The following is a 20,878-nucleotide window of genomic DNA, read 5'->3' as shown; positions in this document are numbered from 1 at the left end:
TTATCTACTCTACGCAGGCTGAATTTGCAATGTTTCACTGTCTTCTGCTTTTCAATATATCTCTTAACTGTACTTACAGTGAAAACATGTAGACATGACATCATGTTGTCAGAATTTGGCCTGCAGAGCGCATGACTAAGAAAAGAAAGAAAGAAACTGGCACAGAGCTGCACACAGTTTGCCAAAGTTATGCTGAAACCGAGGCCGAGGTGTTTTTCTTTAAATTAATACGGTCGCCGCGGTGTGTAAATTGCATCCTTTGCATGCGCTTTCACGCTCTCGGCTGCGAGGGCACACGTCTCTCGTGCACCTGCTGTGCACGTCCAACATCCATCCACCCAGTCTAATTCATGTTTCTCTGAGCTGGCGTTGCAAATGAAGAAGACTAAATTGGGCTCATTGGAAGTTTACCTAACGTCTACCTAGCGTTTACCTAACGTCTGCTGCCTATATATGGGCGTTTGTGTATGTCTCTGCAAGAGGACTGCTCACCCCACCAGGGCAGATATTTACTGCTCTGGGGTGGGGTAAAGGCAAATGATAGAAAAAGGAAGAAAGGGAAAAGATGGAGAAAGGGGACAAGAGGGGCATAGAAAGAGCATGACCCAGACAGACAGATAGCGAGACACAAATACTGACATGTACACTTGTTTTACAAATTGTTTTACGTGATGAACTATGTGAGGAGCTGATGACTATCAGGTTAAAAGGCTGGGTGGGATTAACTTTCACTGCTGCTCGGTGGTGAAGAATTACCTCTGCAAATCTGCAGGTCTTGAGCCAAACATAAGCCCTTTTAATGTGAGTTAATGTGGAAAAACTGATTTTTGGCAGCACGGTGGGATCCAGACAGGCGCGTACTGGATCCAAGTGTAAATCATCCCTCACCTAATCCGTGGAGAGGTTAATTTTATTGACCCAGTGGTTAACGGTTGGGTTCACGTGCGTTAGTTTATATGTCGACGAACTTTGTCTTGGATGAATTGTTGTACACTGGGAGGCTGCCTGAGATGATCCTGCTGTTGGCGCCACCTTCACCACCTGCTCCTCAGCTTCTCCTCCCTTATTTCTGCTGTGTGGGTGTCGGAGTCTCCTACACCTCATTGTAGTACTGGCAATTTGTATTTTTTTGCTAGCTAAAGACATTTAAAGTGCAATATGAACCCTATCATTTACTTCACTTTCTGCAAATTGTGCTTTACTGGCAAGCACAATTGGTCGACAATGTTGGTCAAAAGATGCTTTATGTGATTTGTTTGTGACGTTAGTTTTTTCTCCCTCCGAACTCTGACAGGTGGTGAGCGCAACTGCTTTTACAAAAGAAAAAGCAAAACTTGAAATAGTCACAGTTTGTATTGGTATAATTTGGGAGGGAACATTAACTCATTGAGTGAAGAAGAATTTATAAAAGTGGCCCAATTAATGCAGCAAGAGCTTTGGAAACCCTTACCGATCCCCCAGAGAGGTGCCTTCTGGCTCCTAATCCCATAATATTTGCCCACAGCATATAAATACACTGGCTTTACATCACAACCAGCATCTGAGTCTGACATCAGACGAGGTAAACAGCATGATGTCACTAATTACTAACACGACATTTAATGAGGGGGGGTTATTCCCAGAGGGTAGGAAATAACCAGAACGACATGCAAACATACAGGCGGCGCTGTCCAAAAATGCATCAACGTGGAAAAACGACTGGAACAAGGCTGAAAACACGGTGATGAGCGAGAGAGTGTGTGAGGGTCAGGACAGACTGACCCGACAGCCTACAGTCTGAAGTCATCTGAACAGAGGTGTCCTTCTGACAAGACACACATTTAAGGATGCACTTAAAAGCTGTAACCGACCCAAACCACGGGTAGTCGAGCTCGGTGTGGGAGAACGACAAGCAAGCCTAACTTTTTGCTAATCTCCCCCAAGTCGGTTCTAGAAGCTCCGTTTCAGGACAAAGTACACAAACGCTGGCTCTCGGAACTATTTCCTAACTTAGATTCCGGCGACTTTGTCCTCGTTCGGCTCGGTTCAGCCAGAAGACGTAAAAAGAACAACTTCACGGTAACAACCGGGGCTTTGTTGACCGGACTTGTTTGACATCACGTTAATGCGTCCCGGCCTCAGGCACCAGCAGCCGTGCTGGCTGGACTGCAGATACGTGAGCATAACAAATACACGCAGGGAGTGATTAGGCTGGAATGGCAGAGCCGCACACCCGCAAGCTGTGCTAAGTGTGAACCGGAATGTAATTTTTCCGCGACTTAAACTGCATTTCATTAAGTATTTACGAGTGAGACAGATTTCAATGTGTGGGTGCGGTTTGTGTTTGGTGCGTGCATCTCTCGCTCACCAGCAGATTTCTGTAAGCAAATTGATGTAAATGGAAGGATGAGATCAGCATTTTGTCTCATGCCAGGCATCGCTTGACAGGAAGCATACACAAACACACACACGCGGGAGTAAACGTTTGAATTTTCATAGAACACAAAAACTAATATTTGTTTGTTACACAGAAAAGGCGATTGTGATTTTTATAAAAACCAAATGCCAAACAGGTTTTTGGGCCTTTTCCCGCTGCGTTTTACGGCCTCCACCATCTTGAAGGTAAATTGAAGCATTCTGGTGAATTCTGTTTTTCAGTCTTTGGTTTCATGGCGGAAAAAGCGTGTCCAATTTCTCCTCATTTGGTGGGAGACAGTCGTGAAGCAGAGCTACACCCCAAACAAAGGCCCGTCTGATCGGTTAAACTCGGACCCACTTTACAGCCTTCGAAACCCCATCATGCAATCTGAGGTCATGCAGCTCCCTGTTAATGGAAGAACAACCAAACCAAAGTCTCTGTAATCACCACACCAGTCAGCTGGAGGCACTTTAGACGAGGAAATCATCTCATTCTGTTACTGACACGATAATCAAGGGCCCGTTAGACGGTAGGCTCATCTATCTTCTCTCCTTGATCGGATAGCAGGAATCCACGTGCTGAAAACCCGGCAAGAGCTCTACTGGCACAGGTCTCATCAGCCATTATCTCATTGAGTTGTCATCAGCTGCTTAGCAATGGGTCACAGCTTCAGAGACCATGAGGAGGGAGCGTCCCTGTGTGTTTGTGTCTGTAATGGCAGCATTGGTTCAGGGTGTTGTGTTTGAGTGTGTTGCCATCTTAACATCCGTCTATCTACATCATTTCATCTCCTCGCTTGTTTATTTTCCCCTCTTCACGGGAGGACTCTAGGAATCGCAGCGTGAATTGTGGCGTGATGCGGTCACTCTGAAGACGGCAGCACTTTCGGGTGTTGTCGAGATGTTGTGTTTCGTGAATCCTTTGGCTGTCGTTGGACCCAGATTCCCGCCTCGCCTCTTTCGATCAGCAGCTTTGGCTAACGCCGACCTTCTCGGGGGGGGGTTTCCCTCAACCATCTGCCACATCTGCATTTGAGCCCAGACCCCCCCCATCTCAGTGCTTTGTCACCCCATCCCAGTAGAGAACAATAGTGTAAGCCTAGATTTATTTGGCATCCCTGTTTTGAGTTTCGGTGCCATTTTTGAGCACACAGAAAATAAACAGTGTGTGAGTCAACTTTCTGAAAAAGCAGAGTTTGGCAGAGAGATTTGTATCCAGACCAGACAAATACAGATGTTCCCCAGTCGCCATCCCCAGCGTGAATGATGAGCTGCTACCCGAACGGTGATGATCCTTACATGGACGCGCACGAACAAACACACGCCTGAACTGAATAAGGAGAACAGTCGATGTCCATTTGAATGATGTTTTACATTTAAATGCGTTCAGTTGGAGTTTTAATGTCGACCAGCATAGCTCTGATTTACCATGTGCTTGAGGGTGTAGCCTGACTCACAACGTGATACACACATTTGGGTAAAAGCTGCACACTTTAATCACTAGATCAGACCTTCATCCACAGAATAAACAGTAAATTCATTCACAGGAAATCAGATTAGTTGAATCTGAGCCTGTGGTCATCCTAGTTTTCAATTTCAAACATCTACTTCTTTAACTCTCCTTTGTTGCGCAGCGTTAAGCTTCGTTCGCTAACCATCGCCTCTCAAGCTCCAGTTTCATAATAACATGATGTCATCCGAATGCCGACGCCACCGCCGCCGCCGCTGACAGGCAGCAGGGCCGTTGTGTCCGTCACACGTGACATTAGATGCAGTCTGTAATTTGTGCATCTTTTATGCTCCACAGCAGAGTTGAACCCCATTTTTATTGGCACTGGAACCTGTTTAGATTACTGGTTTATCTGTTGACTTAACTACTGTGGGAAAATTAGGGTTAAAGCTTGATAAGAACTCATTTAAGAAAGAAGGGTGAATAAAAAAGACTGAGGGAGAACCGTTGACACTAAGTTAACGTCACCCGAGCTAATATGAGCTTTCCCAAAGTCTTATAGAGGCAGCTGAAATGTTTGCACAGCAGTGAATGCCTGTGTCATTGAGCTATGGGATTTTAGGATAACTTTGGGCTTTTACCAATTTATCTGTGATTTAGTGCTGCAGTAAAGAAAAGGATAACACCATAAACCATAGCAGCAGGTAACATCATGTAACTGATTTCCTTCATTCCTTTACTAGACAAAAGATTTACTACATCGGCTCATTGTGAAACAAACAGGATCAAAAATGCTTCCAACATGGCACTACGATATAATTCACCCCGTCTGTGAGTCATCACGTTTCTGTTTCCAGACATCAGAAATCATTTAAATGCTTCACATTGTTCTTTTAGTGCTAATAAAGTAACATAAAAAGAATCAGATTTATTTTTTTACATGGTAGAGAGGTGGCTTCTCACAAAAATGAGTCCTCTTTAATGCAATAATGCTTTTTAATACTGCAATCAGTCGCGTTCAAACTCTTTCCCGTCTGGCTGCAGGCTGAAGGATATTTTAAGATCAGCTCACTTCTTTGATTGGAAGGACAGGACAGTTGTCACAATGACCACAAGACTGTCAAAAGTGATAATCCGTCAGTACATCACATCTTCTGACACGACGACACCGTCAAACAGCAGAAGTGATTTACAACCTATCCAAGGAAGACTTCACAAAAGTCCATTTTATGTCCCAAATCATGCATCACCACCATCTAATACATTCAGAGCACATCAGAATTATTAACGATTTAGCCATCCTATCAGTAAAACCCCTAATAAATACTGTACCTAATTAAAACAAACTTATTTAAAACTTATTCAGTTGAGAATAGTTGAAATTTGCTTATCTTCAAATTTAAATTTAAACAGTGAAGCGAAGATGTTCTGCTTTGTCTACCGAAGGGCCCAAGAGAGGAGGAACGAGGACAACAGTGGATCAAAATGATCCAGAGGGAATCTAGTGTGATAACATATAACATGGACAATATGGAAACCATTTCACCCTCTCAGATGTTTAAGATTAATTCCTAGGAATAAGGAGTCCCGCTGGTATGCGAAAAGCAAAATCATTTGAATAATTTATGATTGTGTAAATGTGACTAAGCAACAAATCTGCCGAGCAGACATAAACAGGTGCAGATACAAAAGGAAGCGTGTGTTTTTATTTGTCAAGCATTCAAATCGAAATCCCACTTTTACCCTGACAGCCAATGACCAAAAACAGTCAAGTAGACAATGATGTCAGGAAAACGTCCTGCCAGAATAGATTTACAGCTTGTCAGGTGTCTTAGCGCAACAATCACGATCATATTCTCTCCCCTGTCGGATCTTTTGAAGCGTCTGCTCTCCGTTTGGAAGAGATGAATCACGTGGCAGAGCCCAGCAGATGCAGAGTGAGGGAGGTTTGAAGTGAAAAGGCTTGAGTGGAGAGAGATTTGAGGCTGGGCTGCCAGTCCAGACTTTGGCAGCAGAATTTCCAGCTCCTGCTTGTGGCGCACACCTGCAGCATGTCCGCCTGTCTTGACCATACATAGAATCGAGCAGGATCGGGCAGCCGCGATATTAATACCGAGTTGGGCTTTTTGGCAAATTAAACTGTGAACTATGAGCAACCAGTGTTTAGAGGCAAGAGAGAAAAATAAAACTTGTGAAGTTGTAATCTTTTTAGAGATTAGCTGAGCCGTCTGGTTGACTGTGCCATCAATCATAACTGGTGACACACCGACTAAAAATTTGGGTTTGATGTATAGTGTAACAACAGTGGCCATGGAGATGCTTTGCTTTTATTGCCTTGCAAGTTTGGTTTCCTGGAGACTCTCTGTCAGATGGATTAAAACAAAAAAATAAGCTCTGATGCTCTGCGCTCATTTTGGAGGGCTCACTTGTAAACAGACAGTGCATGAGGAAAGAGTTTGTTTATGAAGAGCATGAGTGGTTCAAATGTACTGGGCAAGTAGGAGAACCCAAAGCTGGGCTTTGATGAATGATGATGCTATTTTAGGGATGTTGTTAAACACTCTTAAGCTTTTCATTTCCCATAATTAGGAGGTCCCAGTTGACACTGAGGCAACAGTATTAGAAATATCTGTGCTTCAAGTTCCTTTTTAGAGGGGTTGGCTTAAATTTAGACATTTTTAGCACACGGGTGATCGGTTGCTGCCAATTACAGCGATTGAATTGATCGTTGAGTATAGGTATGATATTAATATGACAGTAATTTTTTCTCTCCACACACGAATCATCCCACAAAGTAGATCTGAGCCATGCACCTGGAGCAGCGTGAAGATAAAGTCCTCCAGTCTAAGTTGTGCGCTGGCTGACGCGCTGCAGCTTTTTACATTTTATTTACAAAATTTCTCTTCATTTTTTTTTTCTTAAATCACTGGAATTCAAACATCTTCACAAAGTAGTGAAGTTAATCCGACCCAGTGAATCAGTGTAAAGCCATGGATATTGTGGGTTTTTTTTAAAAACAGTCTGTCAAACAATGTCAAATCAGTGAAGTTTCCAACATTTGGAGACCCTGGACACAGATTTATCCAGTCCTCTGTGGTTCAAAAGTTGACACCAGTATGTATGGGATTTGTATAGATGTAAACCACAAAGATATTTGCAGCAAATCATGCAGCCCAGCCCCTGGCAGTTGAAAACCTTTCAGCTTTTCTGTAACAACTGTTGCTCAATGAACCTTGTCCCCATAAATTTACGGAATATTTATGTTTGGGAAACAGGCAAGCCAACTAGAAGTTGTCTTTTCATGGCGTATTGGAAGATGGAGCCCTATTATCTGCTGTGATCCCTGTAGGCTTGTGCAAAAACCATGACCTCAGTGGTCTGGGAAATGTTTCTGTCTTACCTCCATCGCAGTTTAATTCAATCATGCTTTTCTTCTCTGTTGCTGTAACAGTAGAGGTTTACATGCACAGGGCTGGGATTCTCTGAGATAATTAGTAGAACGGTGCTGTAACACATATTTAAGTGCTGACACCCAACTATCTAATGGCAGAGAGAATGTCCGTTTATTGTTTGGAAGCTAGTTTTCAGGATGAAGCTACAGATTAACGAGGGGTTTAAGATGACTCATGACAAAACATACACTGAAGTATCCAGAGAAAGTACATTGACTCATGTCTGGAGTTTAATCCTGCTCAAAGGCCACAGAACATTTAAAACATGGCCAATTTATTAGCTCTGGTGGAGATAATTGATGCTTCTCTAAAGATGTAACAAATGACAATATGAAATGAACAAACATTTGAAACAAACTACAGAGAACAAACTTGGCCCGTTCTCCGTCCTTCCATATTGTAATACACGCTGTAGTCTCTGCAAAATCCTTCCAATAAACAAACCACTGAACAAACGGGTACGAGAATAGGGCCAAAGCGGAGACGTAAACGCTCACGCCGCACCTACAAACTGTAGACAATGAAAACTGAATGTAATACAAAGCAGATTTGGGGGCCCAGTTAGATCAGACGGCCACTCGCTTCCTTGAAGGACCGCCATCAACATCGGCACACGCTGATAAATAAGAGGTGCAGCAGTTAAAACGTGATGGCAAAACTCTGCTGAAGTGTTTCACACTTTAGGGTGTTTGAGGAGCCCCACCCTGTTTCTACTGGAGCGTGAAAGAGATGGAATACACTGGAACACGGACTTTGGTATTTTGTTAAAAACGACACCTTCTCAATCTTTCACTTGTTTAATTCCATTCCTGTTTTGTCAATAAAGGTTGTCCACTGACAGCCACTGTAGGTTATCTCATGTATTTATGCTTCCTGGTCTGTATCTCCCTGCTGGATGCTGCCAACTCTTAAACATGAATTATCATTTAGTAATAATATAGTGAAATATGATGTGTGTATTAACCTCATCTCAGTCTTCTAATAAGGATTTGTGAGGCTCAGCTTCTGTAAATGTGCTATTTTTTGCACAGTGAGACAATAACTTGATTCCAACTACTGCCTAGTACTCTAACTGGACGCATTAACACCCACACTGTTTGTATTATACGTAGACAAAACCCAGATTACTGCAGAGAAGGCCTGAATAAACCCAATCAAATACTTGAGCCGTGAGTTATGGCCTGTAAATATGAACCACATTGTTGGCACAACATCTTAAAAGCTGAAGGATTAATGATAACATGCCTGCTTCACATGCTCAAAAATATGACACGTAGCTCAAACATGAATATCGCGTTTCTGTTACACGTATTGATAAAAATGGCTCCTCTGCGCTTCATTTAGAGGTAATGTAGTCTTACAGAATGCTTATAGGAGGTCACAGGGGTCACTGGGGAGATGGGATGAAGTGATGTCACTTCCCTGGGGAATATTTCCGAATTCCTCCTGACTTGGCCATTTAATGTATAGCACGTGGGCCAAAGTGGAACCATACTTTTACCTATAACAGGTCTGGATCAGGTGCTGTGCACATTGAAGGGGCGACATAGCTCAGTTTGAAAGTCCCAACTTCCTGCCACAGTGTTTTAGCATTGCCGTGAGACTCACTCTAACCCTCTCTTGTGTCTTTCATAGGTGACAGCAGAGAATCAAGTATCCTTAAATTTAACCCAACGTGATGGAAACAACAGCTGAGGCGCGCTCCGTAGCATCATGGCAGAAACTGCAGGAGAGCGATCAATCCAGCGAGTCGGGGTGTGGCACCGCTGTTGTCAGCGTGTGAGTCAGAAGAAGCTGGATGTTTCTGGCAAACGCCGTGATTTATGACCCTGTCCCCGTGGACCCGAAACCCCGCGGTGACGTAAGCGCGTCACGTCTGTCGGGACACAGGCGGACGTTTGTGTGCACCAGCGGGAGGCGCGGCAGAGAACACAACAGCTGCACTTTCTTACACTCGCTGTGATGGAAGCGTGGCGTCGAAATCCAAAGACAACAAACACGTTACAGGTACGTGCAACGGTCAGGCGACGCCATTGCTCATTAGCTGAGGTCAGACTTGTGATCCTACAGGTCACCCAGCGCAGCTCTCTGTCTTTGTTCTGAGTGTATTTATTTAAGTGCAGGTTTAACATAGGCTTTTCCAGGCCATTTTCGGCATTCTTTGGTGAAGGATTAATTCAACACGCAAAAAACTAAGCTCCAGGAACCCCCCTCATTTGTTTAGAAATTTAATATCACCAATTTATCCATCTGCACCAGATGTGAGGTGCTGCGCACAGCTGCATCCCCTCTCGCGAGGGGATGGAGGTTTAGTCTGGTGCTGGGAGGTCAGCGAGATGATATGAAAGTAGTTTTATTATTTCTCAAATCCTCATCTTATCTCCCTGATTAGATTTCCGCTCAAGCAGAAGATGGTCCTGAGGTAATAGAAACGTGAAACAGAAATATAGGCATTCTGAATAATTGGAATAATTTGTTTCAATTACCTAAGAAAATTGTAAATTGGGCCGTTGCCATAGGAACCTGTGAGGCTGTTACACCCATTTGAACCATTCTGAGCAACTCTCTCTGCCCTCTCGCTCGTCTCTGTATTAGAAAAATCAGCATCATCGTGACTTATTATAGACATAGTTTATCAGCAGGTTATAAACTGGGATTACCCTGATTAAGGACAGTTCCAAATCCATCTTTCTGACAGAAAGCCCCTCATCACCCACTGTATTGTCCTCCGACCCTCTCGGGCTCCATGTCAGAATGCTTGTTTGCCCTAATTAGATGAACAAAAGCCTTTTCTTTGCCATCATATGAAAAAAATATTGCGTACCCTGGGTGGATAATCAGACTCCTCGTACGCAATGAACCAAATATTTTGTAGAGATTCAAACAAATGCTTCATCTTTGTAGGAGATGATCAGCTTCAAGTGAGTCAGTAATTGTTTACAAAACTAATCATGACTTCAGCCTTCGGGGAGATAAAGCATGTTGGCCGGTTGTTTAAATCTCTCTTTGAATCTGGACCCTCATAGATGCAATGAAATAGGTAAACATGACCAGGGTATTAATCAGAGGATTAGATGATTCGGCACTTCCCATATTTCCAAATTAAAAGCCGATCATTGCCAGGCCACTGTTCTCTCTTCAGCCACTCCGTCCAACTGTCCTGGACACTGTTCTTTCAGCGTTTCCTGGGTCTGCCCATACAGCCTCACCAGGGAGGTGTCCAGGAGGCATGTCCAGGCACCAGGGGGCCTCACCAGGGAGGCTGAGAAGTGTGAACCTCCTGTAGTTGGAGCACCCTCAGAGAACACCACCAGTGAGAAGCACGACCCCCGATGTCCATGTAATGTTGCAGAAGCATGTCAATCTGGACAGCCCTACGACGTCCTTGTTGTATGTATCATTGATGTACAAAGGTTTTTAATCATGCTAAAATAAAAAAGGGGGATTATTTTAATGATTTCTTATATGAGGATGATCACATCGCTAGTAGTCTGGCCAGCCTTTCTGTTCCTTACGTGTGGTGTGTATAGTCTCTAACCTGCGAAAGGCTAAGGAGCTCAAAAGAAAATAATAATCAGATTAAAACAACAAGCTTGGCAGACTCTGAGAGTTGAGTGGTTTGGCTTTGGAAAATCCTTGCCTACGGGTCATATGCTGCATTTTTTTTTAAATTGAATCACTGGTAGCAAAGGTTGAAGCAACCCAAATTTCTTTGGCCGTGGTGGGAGACTACGGGGCTAACCGCCTCTGTCCAATTGTGAACAAACCCCCTTTGAGTTTTGGCTGCAGCTCAAACAGGAACACTGTCATTAACCCTACAGTCAATCCTCCATGGAAACATACACATTCGCCTGTTCGCTGTGAGTCAATGCCCTTTCAAATCAACCAAAAATGTTCTCACTGCCAAGTATTTTCCCTGTACACTGCACCTCACCCTTCCTCCATTCTTGCAGTGACGACTGTGTTATCTTGTATTCAACTTTTAACCCTTAGAAAAACACAGAGTGGTGGGATTTTATTGTTTAAGTCGGCAGCAAATAAGGACAGGAACATACACAGGCGTCAGTAGTAGATTTTCTCATCAGCAGGAGTCTACCAACACATTAGAGGCATGGATGCGGAGCAATTTCCACACCCAGAACAGCTCAGGTGAGAGGCCTGGACAGGTGACTCGTGTGTAACTACAAGCTCAGCAATCTCCACCACTAATTCTCATCACAGTGGGCTTTTCAATTGAGGGGAGACTATTTACGCTGCACATTGGCAATGCTCTTAAGCTTGGTAATGCCTCAACATTTACCATAACAAACCGTACAAATCCCTGGTTTAATCTCCACTTTTCAGCTCCTTTTTTGTGCAGAGGTCCTCTCAAAGAGAGACTGACAGCCAGTACTGGTTCTGATCCCAGTAACATGACTCAGAGGCAATCAAAACATGCAGAAGATGCATAATTTGGGAATATGTCGAGGTTGTGGGATTTTGCCATGAGGTGGTGTGATAGGTGACCTTTAAAGCTTACCTGCAGTTGCTGCCAGTTAAATCAGGAATAAAACACCTCATAAATGGTCCTAACAGTCATTTTACTAAGCCTGTTTCAAAAGGTATTCCTAACATTACAGTCTGATCCCAACAGCAAATATATAATGTGTGGTATAGCATGATCTGGATCGCCACGCACTATGTGGGTTATTTCTGACCTTTGTGTTAAATTGGAAAATAGATTTCTGCCTCATAACTTCAAACGTTACCAGTATTTTCCACAATAATCACTCTGCTGGTCCCAGCTTAACCACCCCACACAATGGTCCCACAGGCTGATTTTACTCAGCGATATGCTCAGTCGCAATCATACAAAAACAGTCCAGCTAAATAGGCTAATCTCCTCAAAAATGTCTTGAGACTAATATTGCACATAGGAGGCTGTCAGCTAACATTGTTTTAGCATGCTAATCTGAAAATATAGAACCGGCTGATTAAGAGGTCAGCGTGTTATCACAGAAAACATACGAGTGTAATGGTCCAGTCTGTGCTATCAGGCCTCTGTCTCATGTCAGTGCAGCCATGCTTTCACTTGCAGCAGAGCCGATAACTGAACATTTCAGCTCCTTCATAAATAAAAACATTAGTGGGGGTTGGAATTAGGTCTGTGCCTGATTATCTTAAGGTAAATATTGTAACAAGGTCAAAGTGAAGAATCAAGAGTGTAGACTTTAGCACAGATTTAAAATGAGACTTAATCTACATTTAAACAGTGCATGTAAGCGCTGAGAAATACACTTAAATTCTACATGGCAAGCAGAATTTTGAATTCCAGTTAAAATTTTGAATTCTGGTTTATTGGACGCTTATCTGAACATCCAATAAACATGATTAGTGTATGTTTATTGGACACTTAAAGTAGGAAGAGCAGAAAAGAGCTGGTTCTCTGTGAGTTGTCTCACTCGCATGAAGACAAAAGCAGGCTAATGCAGTAATTTTGGCAGAGGTGTCTCATTGTTGCGCTGCCTTAAATGGGAAACAGAGAACGAGAACTGCACTTTACAGCGTCACTCTGATTAAGACCAGATTGTTCTGCCTTGTAGTCAGCTCTGAGTCCTGGCCAAATCTAACTAGGGGACGGAGACAAGGCTGTCAATGCAGGGGTGTTAATGGACCATTTCACTCAGCCCTTGGTCACAAAAGACCTGCTGTAAATGCACATTGGTCATTTGTAGATATCCAAAATGTCTCAACAAGGCCTCATGAGATGGAATGAGTAAATTTTATATGACCGTACAAACATAAAAAGATTTGTGACAACTGTTCTTACTGAATTCTAAGATTCCCCACACACCCTAGCCCAGAATTTAGCCTGTGCCATCATCAGATTATTATTTTAATTTGCACTTTGGTTTATGACCAAACAGATGTGGGACAAACATTCCTGCTTCAGCTGTAGGCTGTGTTGTGTTTACAATTAACTAATAAAGCAAAGCATGCTAATACCCTAAAGGAATATTGTGAAAATTGAAAACATCCATTAAACACAAACAGACATTGTTCAAAGATAACGACTGTTCCCCCGATCTTCAGATATGACAATTAAATATACTGCTTGTTAAATATGCTGCTTGTTTTTCCTCTCATTTTTTAACTGAGCTACTTTGTAAATGGCCACCATTGTTTGTGTGCTCTCTTGTTGGATGTCAGATTTATGTTTTACGACCATTGGCACTGTTGAAGCTCGCCATGTCTTATTTGCATCCCTTCTCACTTCATCTGATCTGTAAATGTCATCTGTGGAGAAACATAATCACACTGCCAGTAACAGGCTGCAATGTCGAATTAATCATTTGCATCTGTCCTGTTGAAATACAGTAACAGCGAGAGCCTATATTCTAAGAGATTCTCTGGAATATTTATAGCTTTTCCCAATCGTAAAACGCAATCTTTCTGTCACTTCGTCCTTTGCTGCCATCTCTAGGACAAAAGGAGAAGTTTGTTCTCTTCAAAAAGGAGCAATTTTAGAGGCAGACGGTTATGTTGGATGTTGATTTTAGGTCTTAGTTGTACTATAAAACTTCTGTAAAGTACAAATAATAAATGGAATTGGAATAACGGTGGGGCGTTTTCGCCTGAACGCTCATTTGTTTGTCCCTCTTGACGTACCCTACATGACGTCATCAAAACAAGCCGGAAAGATGCAGAGCAGCATGGCGCATCTTTCCTTATGAGATATATTTTTGACCTTCTCAAATTATCTCTTCAACGTAGCATTTGTGAGTTGATTCCTTGAATGCTTTAGTAGTTTTAATTGTGATTACTATCAGTCAAAGTACTTATTTTGAATGAATGTGTGAACGAGAGCTAAGTTAAAAACAGTTAGCAGCTAGGCTAGCTGTTTCTCCTGTGCATTTCATCTGCCATTCACTGAGATTGACCCTAAATGTAACGTGTAATGGGAGTTGTACTGTAAAATACGTTGTATCGGGCCATGTGTGCAGTAATAGTGTAAGGTAGATCCGTTATAATTGTAAATATTACTATCAAACTAGCTGAAATAAAATTAGAAGTGGACTGATGAATGTTTAGAGTCGGACTAACATCAAATTAAACGTCCTTTCTTTGATATTTTATAGTTAGACGTGCAGAATGTCTGTCAGGCGTGCTACAGTCCATGCAAAATGGGTCATCGGCAGAGTTATAGGGACCAAGATGGAAAAAACAGCCAAAGTGCGAGTCACAAGGTTGGTGCTGGATCCTTATCTGCTCAAGGTGAGCTCTTAACACAGTCGTGCGAGTTATGTAGCCAAATTTTACACAAATAATATAACCCTATTTGACACCAATATAACAAATGTCAATACCCGTGCTAAGGTAGTCTTTTCGTATTTTGTTTTTTGTATTTTGCATCCGGAAACTGATTTCTTTAATATATAGAAAAGTACAAAGTAAATCTATGCATATGCAATGCAAAATCTGAGCTATAATGCTGAGCATCTTTGTCACAGAACAGGTATGCAGAGTCACTGGAGATGCAAAAATGTAACTAAAATTGTTATCTCTTCTGTAGTACTACAACAAGAGGAAGACCTACTTTGCACATGATGCTTTGGAGCAATGCACTGTGGGAGATATTGTCCTTCTCAAAGCTCTGCCTGAAGCGAGGTCCAAACATGTGAAGCATGAACTGTCGGAGATAGTGTACAAAGTGGGCCGGGTGGTCGACCCACTGACGGGAAAGAGAGTTGCGGGAACAGAGTTTTTGGAGCCTCTCACTGACCTCGTGGTCAGTCCAGACGAAGAGGTAAAATTATCTGAGACACTAAAGGAGCTCCACATCTCTGCTGGGTCAAGTGGATCTGATTCAGCACCAGCACAGAAGCCTTCTTCATGAAAGATGCAGGTTCTGCACATTGTGTTTCAAGTGTTGGTGTAAATATAAATGTAGAGACTATTAAGTGTAACTTAACATGAAGCGCTTTGATACATTTTAGGCCATGCAACACCTACTCAAATGTTTGCTTCAGTACATGATTATGAGGAATTTTCAATAAAATATAAATAATGTGTGGTTTCTTTCCTCAATATGCTTGTGTGCTGCTCATAATTTAAGGAACCACTGTAAACTATGTAATTGTGGGTATGTTCAAATCATATATAATCTAGATTTATATCTCAGTGGAGAACAGTTATGTGTTAAGGCTCTTGGCAAAATAAATAAATAAATATATAGTTGATGTAGAAGAAATAAGTAAAGCATTTTATTCCGGATAATATGTGGAATGCTATGCCATTTCATTTAAGGAATATCTTAAATTAAGGGTTGTGGCATAAGGTACTGTAGCTGCAACACATCAACACAGCCGACTCATTAATACTCTGATAGTTTGAGGATTTGGTGGCTTTATTTAGGCCAAAAAGAAAAACAAGCACGTTGGCGCTCATTCAGGCGTCAGTCCTCCAGGAACTACCCAGGCTGTGCCTGCTGACGTCAACAATCGGGGGGGAAACATGGCCACTCGGATCTTTCACACAGTGGGCAGAGGCCTTAAACACACGAAAAATGGGCTTCGGATGAACGCAACGGTTACGGTCGTCACAAGGTTAGACTCGCGTTTACCGTAATTGCAATTACGCCCGCATGCCACGCCAAAGGCGTGTTGTTCCCGCAGAGTTTCGCACTCACAGCGAGTCCCGGTGCGCTACGGAGCTATGCTAAAGGCTAACGTCAGGACGCGGGCTACGTTCACTGACATCTCGTGCAGCGCAGCTACCTTTAGCTTTTTGGCTAAAAAGGTTGCTAACTTTGTTGCTAATCTCAAACGATGGTGACGCAGTGCGAAATAAAGCCAGTCAGCGATTGCTTATGAAGCAACTTTGCTCTGTTGTGGTGCATAAACAAGGCGTTATAACTGTCACAAAGTGGTCAAGGTCAAGGCAGACAGCCAAAGCTTAAAATCAACGTCACTTATTTGGGTTGGTGTCCTTAGATTAACCAGCGTCTACAGTATAAACGCAGCATATTGCAAGTTGCTTCGTGCAGATGTGTTTGTTAAGGCTGTTGTTAGTTTGCGACTTGGTAAACCCTCATCTGAAACGCGGTTAATAAGTGGTGTTAAAATATTTTTCCGTCCAAAGCTTTAAGTAGCTCACAATGGAACTCTTGTGCATTCACAGGGTCCACATCTTTAACAAAGTACACGTCATGAACATAAATTGCATTCACTGTTCCCTGTTATTCAGAATCACGTGATCTATAAGGAACAGGAATCTGTCACAACTTCAGAAAAATTAACAATAATGGGCTCCATCTTCTGAGCCCGTCCGTTTCTTTTTTAAATAGTTTGCAGACCATCTGAACTATGGCTTCTTTATCTTGCAAACTTGAAATTGGATCAAATGTATATTTGGTTTCACTCCAGGAGTCTCTCAGCTTACCAGGACAGCTGGTTCAAATCCCTGTTTGTCCGGAAGGTTGACCCCAGGAAAGATGCCCACTCTCACCTGCTTGCCAAAAAAGAAGATAACAATCTGTATAAAATCCAGTGTATGTGTGGCCCCTGTGTCGCGATACTATTTTCTTTTATAGTGACTATCTCTCTCTAGAATTATGTATTCAGAGTCTTCGCCATTTTTTTGCAGTTCACAATGTCAAGCCCGAGTGCCTTGATGCTTACAATGAACTTTGGTGAGTTACTGTTCTAAAACAAATAAAGTGTGCATTTACATTTGTATTTACCCTTTTTATCGGTTACATTGTTTCAGTGAAGATGTGTTGCCTTCGATTCATGCCGATCCCGAGTACCCCTGCGAGCTGGTGGGCACCTGGAACACATGGTACGGCGAGCAGGATCAGGCAGGTAAGAGCCCAGAGGCATGTGGGATTGGCCATATATATAAGAGATTAGCCTGCATTTGGCCCAAAAAAGGACTCTCCATACATTAAAATCAATTAAGAATTTTGAAAGAATACAAATGTCTAAATTATACTTGGCATTAACAGCCCATGACAGTCTGGGTCTTTGGCCGCACTTATGATTTACCGGTAGTTAATTATAGATGTGATAATATTGCACTCTTCCTGGCTGCTGTCCACTCGGTCCCCATGGTCACATTTCTCATTTTACTTTTGTGATCAGCCTCTAATGTTACAGCTTGCTAATAACAGCAGCCCGTGCACGGAATAAAACACAGGCTTTTTATTTATTTTTAGAATTTGCACGCTGATAAACTGTTTTTATCCTGTTGAATTGGGTGTAATCAGATTAAATCCTTTTCTACACGAAAAGTGTCTTTATTGCTAATTTAAATTTTGCTAAATGAATAGATTTGAACGCACTATGAGAACTGTATCGTTCTTCGTTGGAAATTTGGTATTTTTACAGATGTAATTGGTGGGTGAAGCTTGTGATTAGATCCTGTTCTGTTCCAGTGCACCTGTGGAGATATCGGGGGGGATACCCAGCTCTCACTGAAGTCATGAATAAACTCAGGCAGAATAAGGTACAGGCAGCCTTGTGTGTGTGTGTGTGTGTGTGTGTGTGTGTGTGTGTGTGTTTTCTCCAAAGTTCTGTCAAAATAATTTCAATGCCTTTAAATCAGTTTTAAATGTTTTCCCCCCCTCAGATCTGACAAGCGTTCCCCGTGTTTATTGTTCTTTTAGAAATTCATGGACTACAGGAACGAGAGGGGGAAGATGCTGCTGTCTCGTAGGAACCAGCTGCTGCTGGAGTTCAGCTTCTGGAACGAACCGGTACCTCGTCCAGGACCCAACATCTACGAGCTTCGGTCATATCAGCTCAGGGTAATTCTCCGCCTATGCTCATCGTTACTTGTGGTGCTCGTTAGCTTTTGAATACAACAGTGAGATAACTCGTCTCCTCCCTCCTTTCAGCCGGGGACGATGATCGAGTGGGGAAATTACTGGTAAAGTCTAACCTTTGTACTTTCTTAAGCTTAAAGTATCTGAAATGTATTGGATCTATATTCAGTCAGCCCTTGAAGCAGAGCAGATTTCATATATTTCAGTCATTTTAACATTCCCTCACTACATTTTTATTGGTTTTACAGATTGTAGCAGGAGTCGATGGTATTATTTATTTTAGCTACACAATATCTGCATGATAACAAAGCATGACAGGATGCATCTTGTAAATCACACGTGATTGATCCCTGATTAATATATACGTGCATCTGATGAATGGGAAATTTGCCTGATTTTGTATTTCAGCAATTTCTGGTTAAGATGTGCAGAACAATTCTGGGATTAACATTATTAGAAATTACCGGGCTATTCAAATAATTTCAGGTTAAGTTTGAAATCCACATACTTGGGTTTGGGGTTCTAAATTGTTCAGAAACTACGTTTGGAGGTGCTTATGATGACGGTAACTCGCTGTGCTGTCGTGCAGGGCTCGCGCCATCGAGATTCGTCAGCAGAACCAGGAGGCAGTGGGGGGATTTTTCTCCCAGATTGGAAGTTTATACACGGTTCACCACTTATGGGGTAAACAATTCTCTATTTCATCAGTTCCATTGGAATTTTATTCATCTATTTACCCCCATAATCAGGAATCTACTCTAGAAATGCACATTTTTGAGGCTGGGTTGTTTAGATGTGACTGGTAGGTGGCGCTATAACACCATTGTGCAGTGAAGGATTCTCATTTCATTGCTACTGATAAGCCACAGAGCCTCATTGTTGCACAATCTGTGGCAGCAGAGTGAAGTTTGTGCATATTAATTATTACATTATTATTCCACTTTTCATAGTGCTTTTAGAAAGCTGTGTGAGATGTTTCTTTAGGATCTGCTGTGACTGGAGGCTGCACATTTAAACCACACAAGCTATAACTTGATAAAAGTTCTGCATTTTCTTGTTAAATTCAAGCTTACAAAGACCTTCAGTCCAGGGAAAATACCAGAAATGCAGCTTGGCAGCGAGACGGTTGGGATGAAATTGTCTATTACACCGGTAGGTCACATATTTCACATCTTTGGGCGGAATGAAAACATCTCTTGACTCAATTTATCACTTAACCAAACTTCTACTTCCAACGGTCAATGGGAACATAGTATATGATATATATATATATATACAGAGAGAGAGAGGATCTTTTTATTCAGGAAGGGTATTATTTCTAGATTTGAGCAAAATACAAATCATTATATGAGGCATCATTGAAATTTGACTGTTCTTCTTCCTGCAGTTCCCCTTATTCAGCATATGGAATCTAGAATAATGATCCCCATGAAGACTTCACCTCTGAAGTGATCCCAGGCTCCAGGGAGTCTTCCAGCAGCCACTGAAGGAATCACAACTCTGGACTGCGTGCTGACAGGAAAACCTGCATCATAATTCTGTTGTTTTCTGTTTTTGTGTCCCAGTTTTTTTCAGTTTTGGTTTCGAAAGTCTCATTTCAGATGAAGAGGTGAAAATGATTCTCGCTGAACTTCATCTGTTAAAGTTTTTGTGTTAATGTTTGATGAGTCTGTGTTTAGATAATCTAGCATTCAATATCCTCTTCATTGTCTGTGATTTAGAGGTTTGGATCTTAAAATGGTTTATTTTTCTTCATCTCAGTTACATTTAACTTCGGCTCCAGTTTTCCCAATTAAAAAGTTACAAAACATTTCTAACTAAAATTGAACCATGCGGTTCAGCTTCCAGTATTTTTGAAGCAAACCACAGCTCCAAAGTTCACACTTCACTACTGTGTGTTTTAAAGGTTTCAACTGGTTGGATTGTTATGTTTATGAATGTGTATGCTGACCATGAAGATTTAAAGAAAATCTAGTGAAGAAATATGTGGGATGCCTGTAGTTTTGTCAGATAAACTGAGCACACCTCTATTTCCTATTGAAAATATTGTTTTTCTATTTCTACAGACGGTACGATGATGGCGAAGGTTTGGTGTTATTTTAGATTTCAGTGCAGGTAATATGTACGCATTGACTTACTGACTTTGTTTTTTTGCTGATCTGGTCATTGATTGTGTGAGAATGTTTTTGTGTGATCAGATTGCAGGTAGACATAGTGCAGACATAGCTGTGTCTGCAAACTGTAATGTAAATCCAGAGGACTGACGGAGAGTAATTTCCTCATTGTGAAAAGCATGGATTGCAGTGCTTTAAGAGGCTAGCTGTACATATTGAATTAAACTTCTAATGAAAGTCTTGTTTGGGTTTATTTATTTATTTTGTCGTTACTGGTGTTGTTTGTTGCACCTTGCTCATCCACACTGCTGTAAAAACGTTCTATTTGAGAGTAAGACTGGAGTGATGGATGGATGAGGCGGTAGATTATGGACTATGTTTCTGTTAGAGAATCAAGATGCTTCTGGAGAAAGGTTTGGATGGATCTGGCTGGGTTTTATTCAGAAGTTGAGATTACCGGTTGCATAGGTGACAAACTTGTTGCTATCATGTCGTATACAGTACATACAGGTGTTTACATGTGCTGTAGATGTATGGCTCATATAGTTGTAGGTGTGAGTGGTAACAGCAGGCACTAGTAGCTTGTTGATGATCAAAGACCCCTGGGTTTGGTTTTTGAAGATTTAGTGATGTGTCAAACTTCAGATAAAGTCAGATAGAA

The 20,878-nt window shown here is 42.0% G+C and overlaps 2 protein-coding genes across 2 annotated transcripts; both read left to right on the top strand.

Moving 5' to 3' along the window:
- The first annotated feature begins 13,924 nt into the window (after positions 1-13,924).
- Positions 13,925-15,366, top strand: mrps17 (mitochondrial ribosomal protein S17). The gene is made up of 3 exons (XM_003970991.3): positions 13,925-14,057; positions 14,418-14,553; positions 14,852-15,366. The coding sequence occupies exons 2-3, from the start codon at positions 14,431-14,433 to the stop codon at positions 15,173-15,175; spliced, it is 447 nt and encodes a 148-aa protein (XP_003971040.1). The 5' UTR covers positions 13,925-14,057; positions 14,418-14,430; the 3' UTR covers positions 15,176-15,366.
- Positions 15,367-15,726: 360 nt separating this feature from the next.
- nipsnap2 (nipsnap homolog 2) lies at positions 15,727-20,457 on the top strand. Its single transcript, XM_003970990.3, has 10 exons — positions 15,727-15,884; positions 16,704-16,828; positions 16,924-16,969; positions 17,047-17,141; positions 17,714-17,784; positions 17,945-18,085; positions 18,176-18,207; positions 18,693-18,787; positions 19,172-19,255; positions 19,491-20,457. The coding sequence occupies exons 1-10, from the start codon at positions 15,793-15,795 to the stop codon at positions 19,553-19,555; spliced, it is 846 nt and encodes a 281-aa protein (XP_003971039.1). The 5' UTR covers positions 15,727-15,792; the 3' UTR covers positions 19,556-20,457.
- Positions 20,458-20,878: the final 421 nt, after the last annotated feature.

Source organism: Takifugu rubripes, chromosome 15 (genome assembly GCF_901000725.2).
Source record: "Takifugu rubripes chromosome 15, fTakRub1.2, whole genome shotgun sequence".
NCBI classification, from domain to species: domain Eukaryota; kingdom Metazoa; phylum Chordata; class Actinopteri; order Tetraodontiformes; family Tetraodontidae; genus Takifugu; species Takifugu rubripes.
This window is presented reverse-complemented; position numbering and strand designations above follow the sequence as displayed.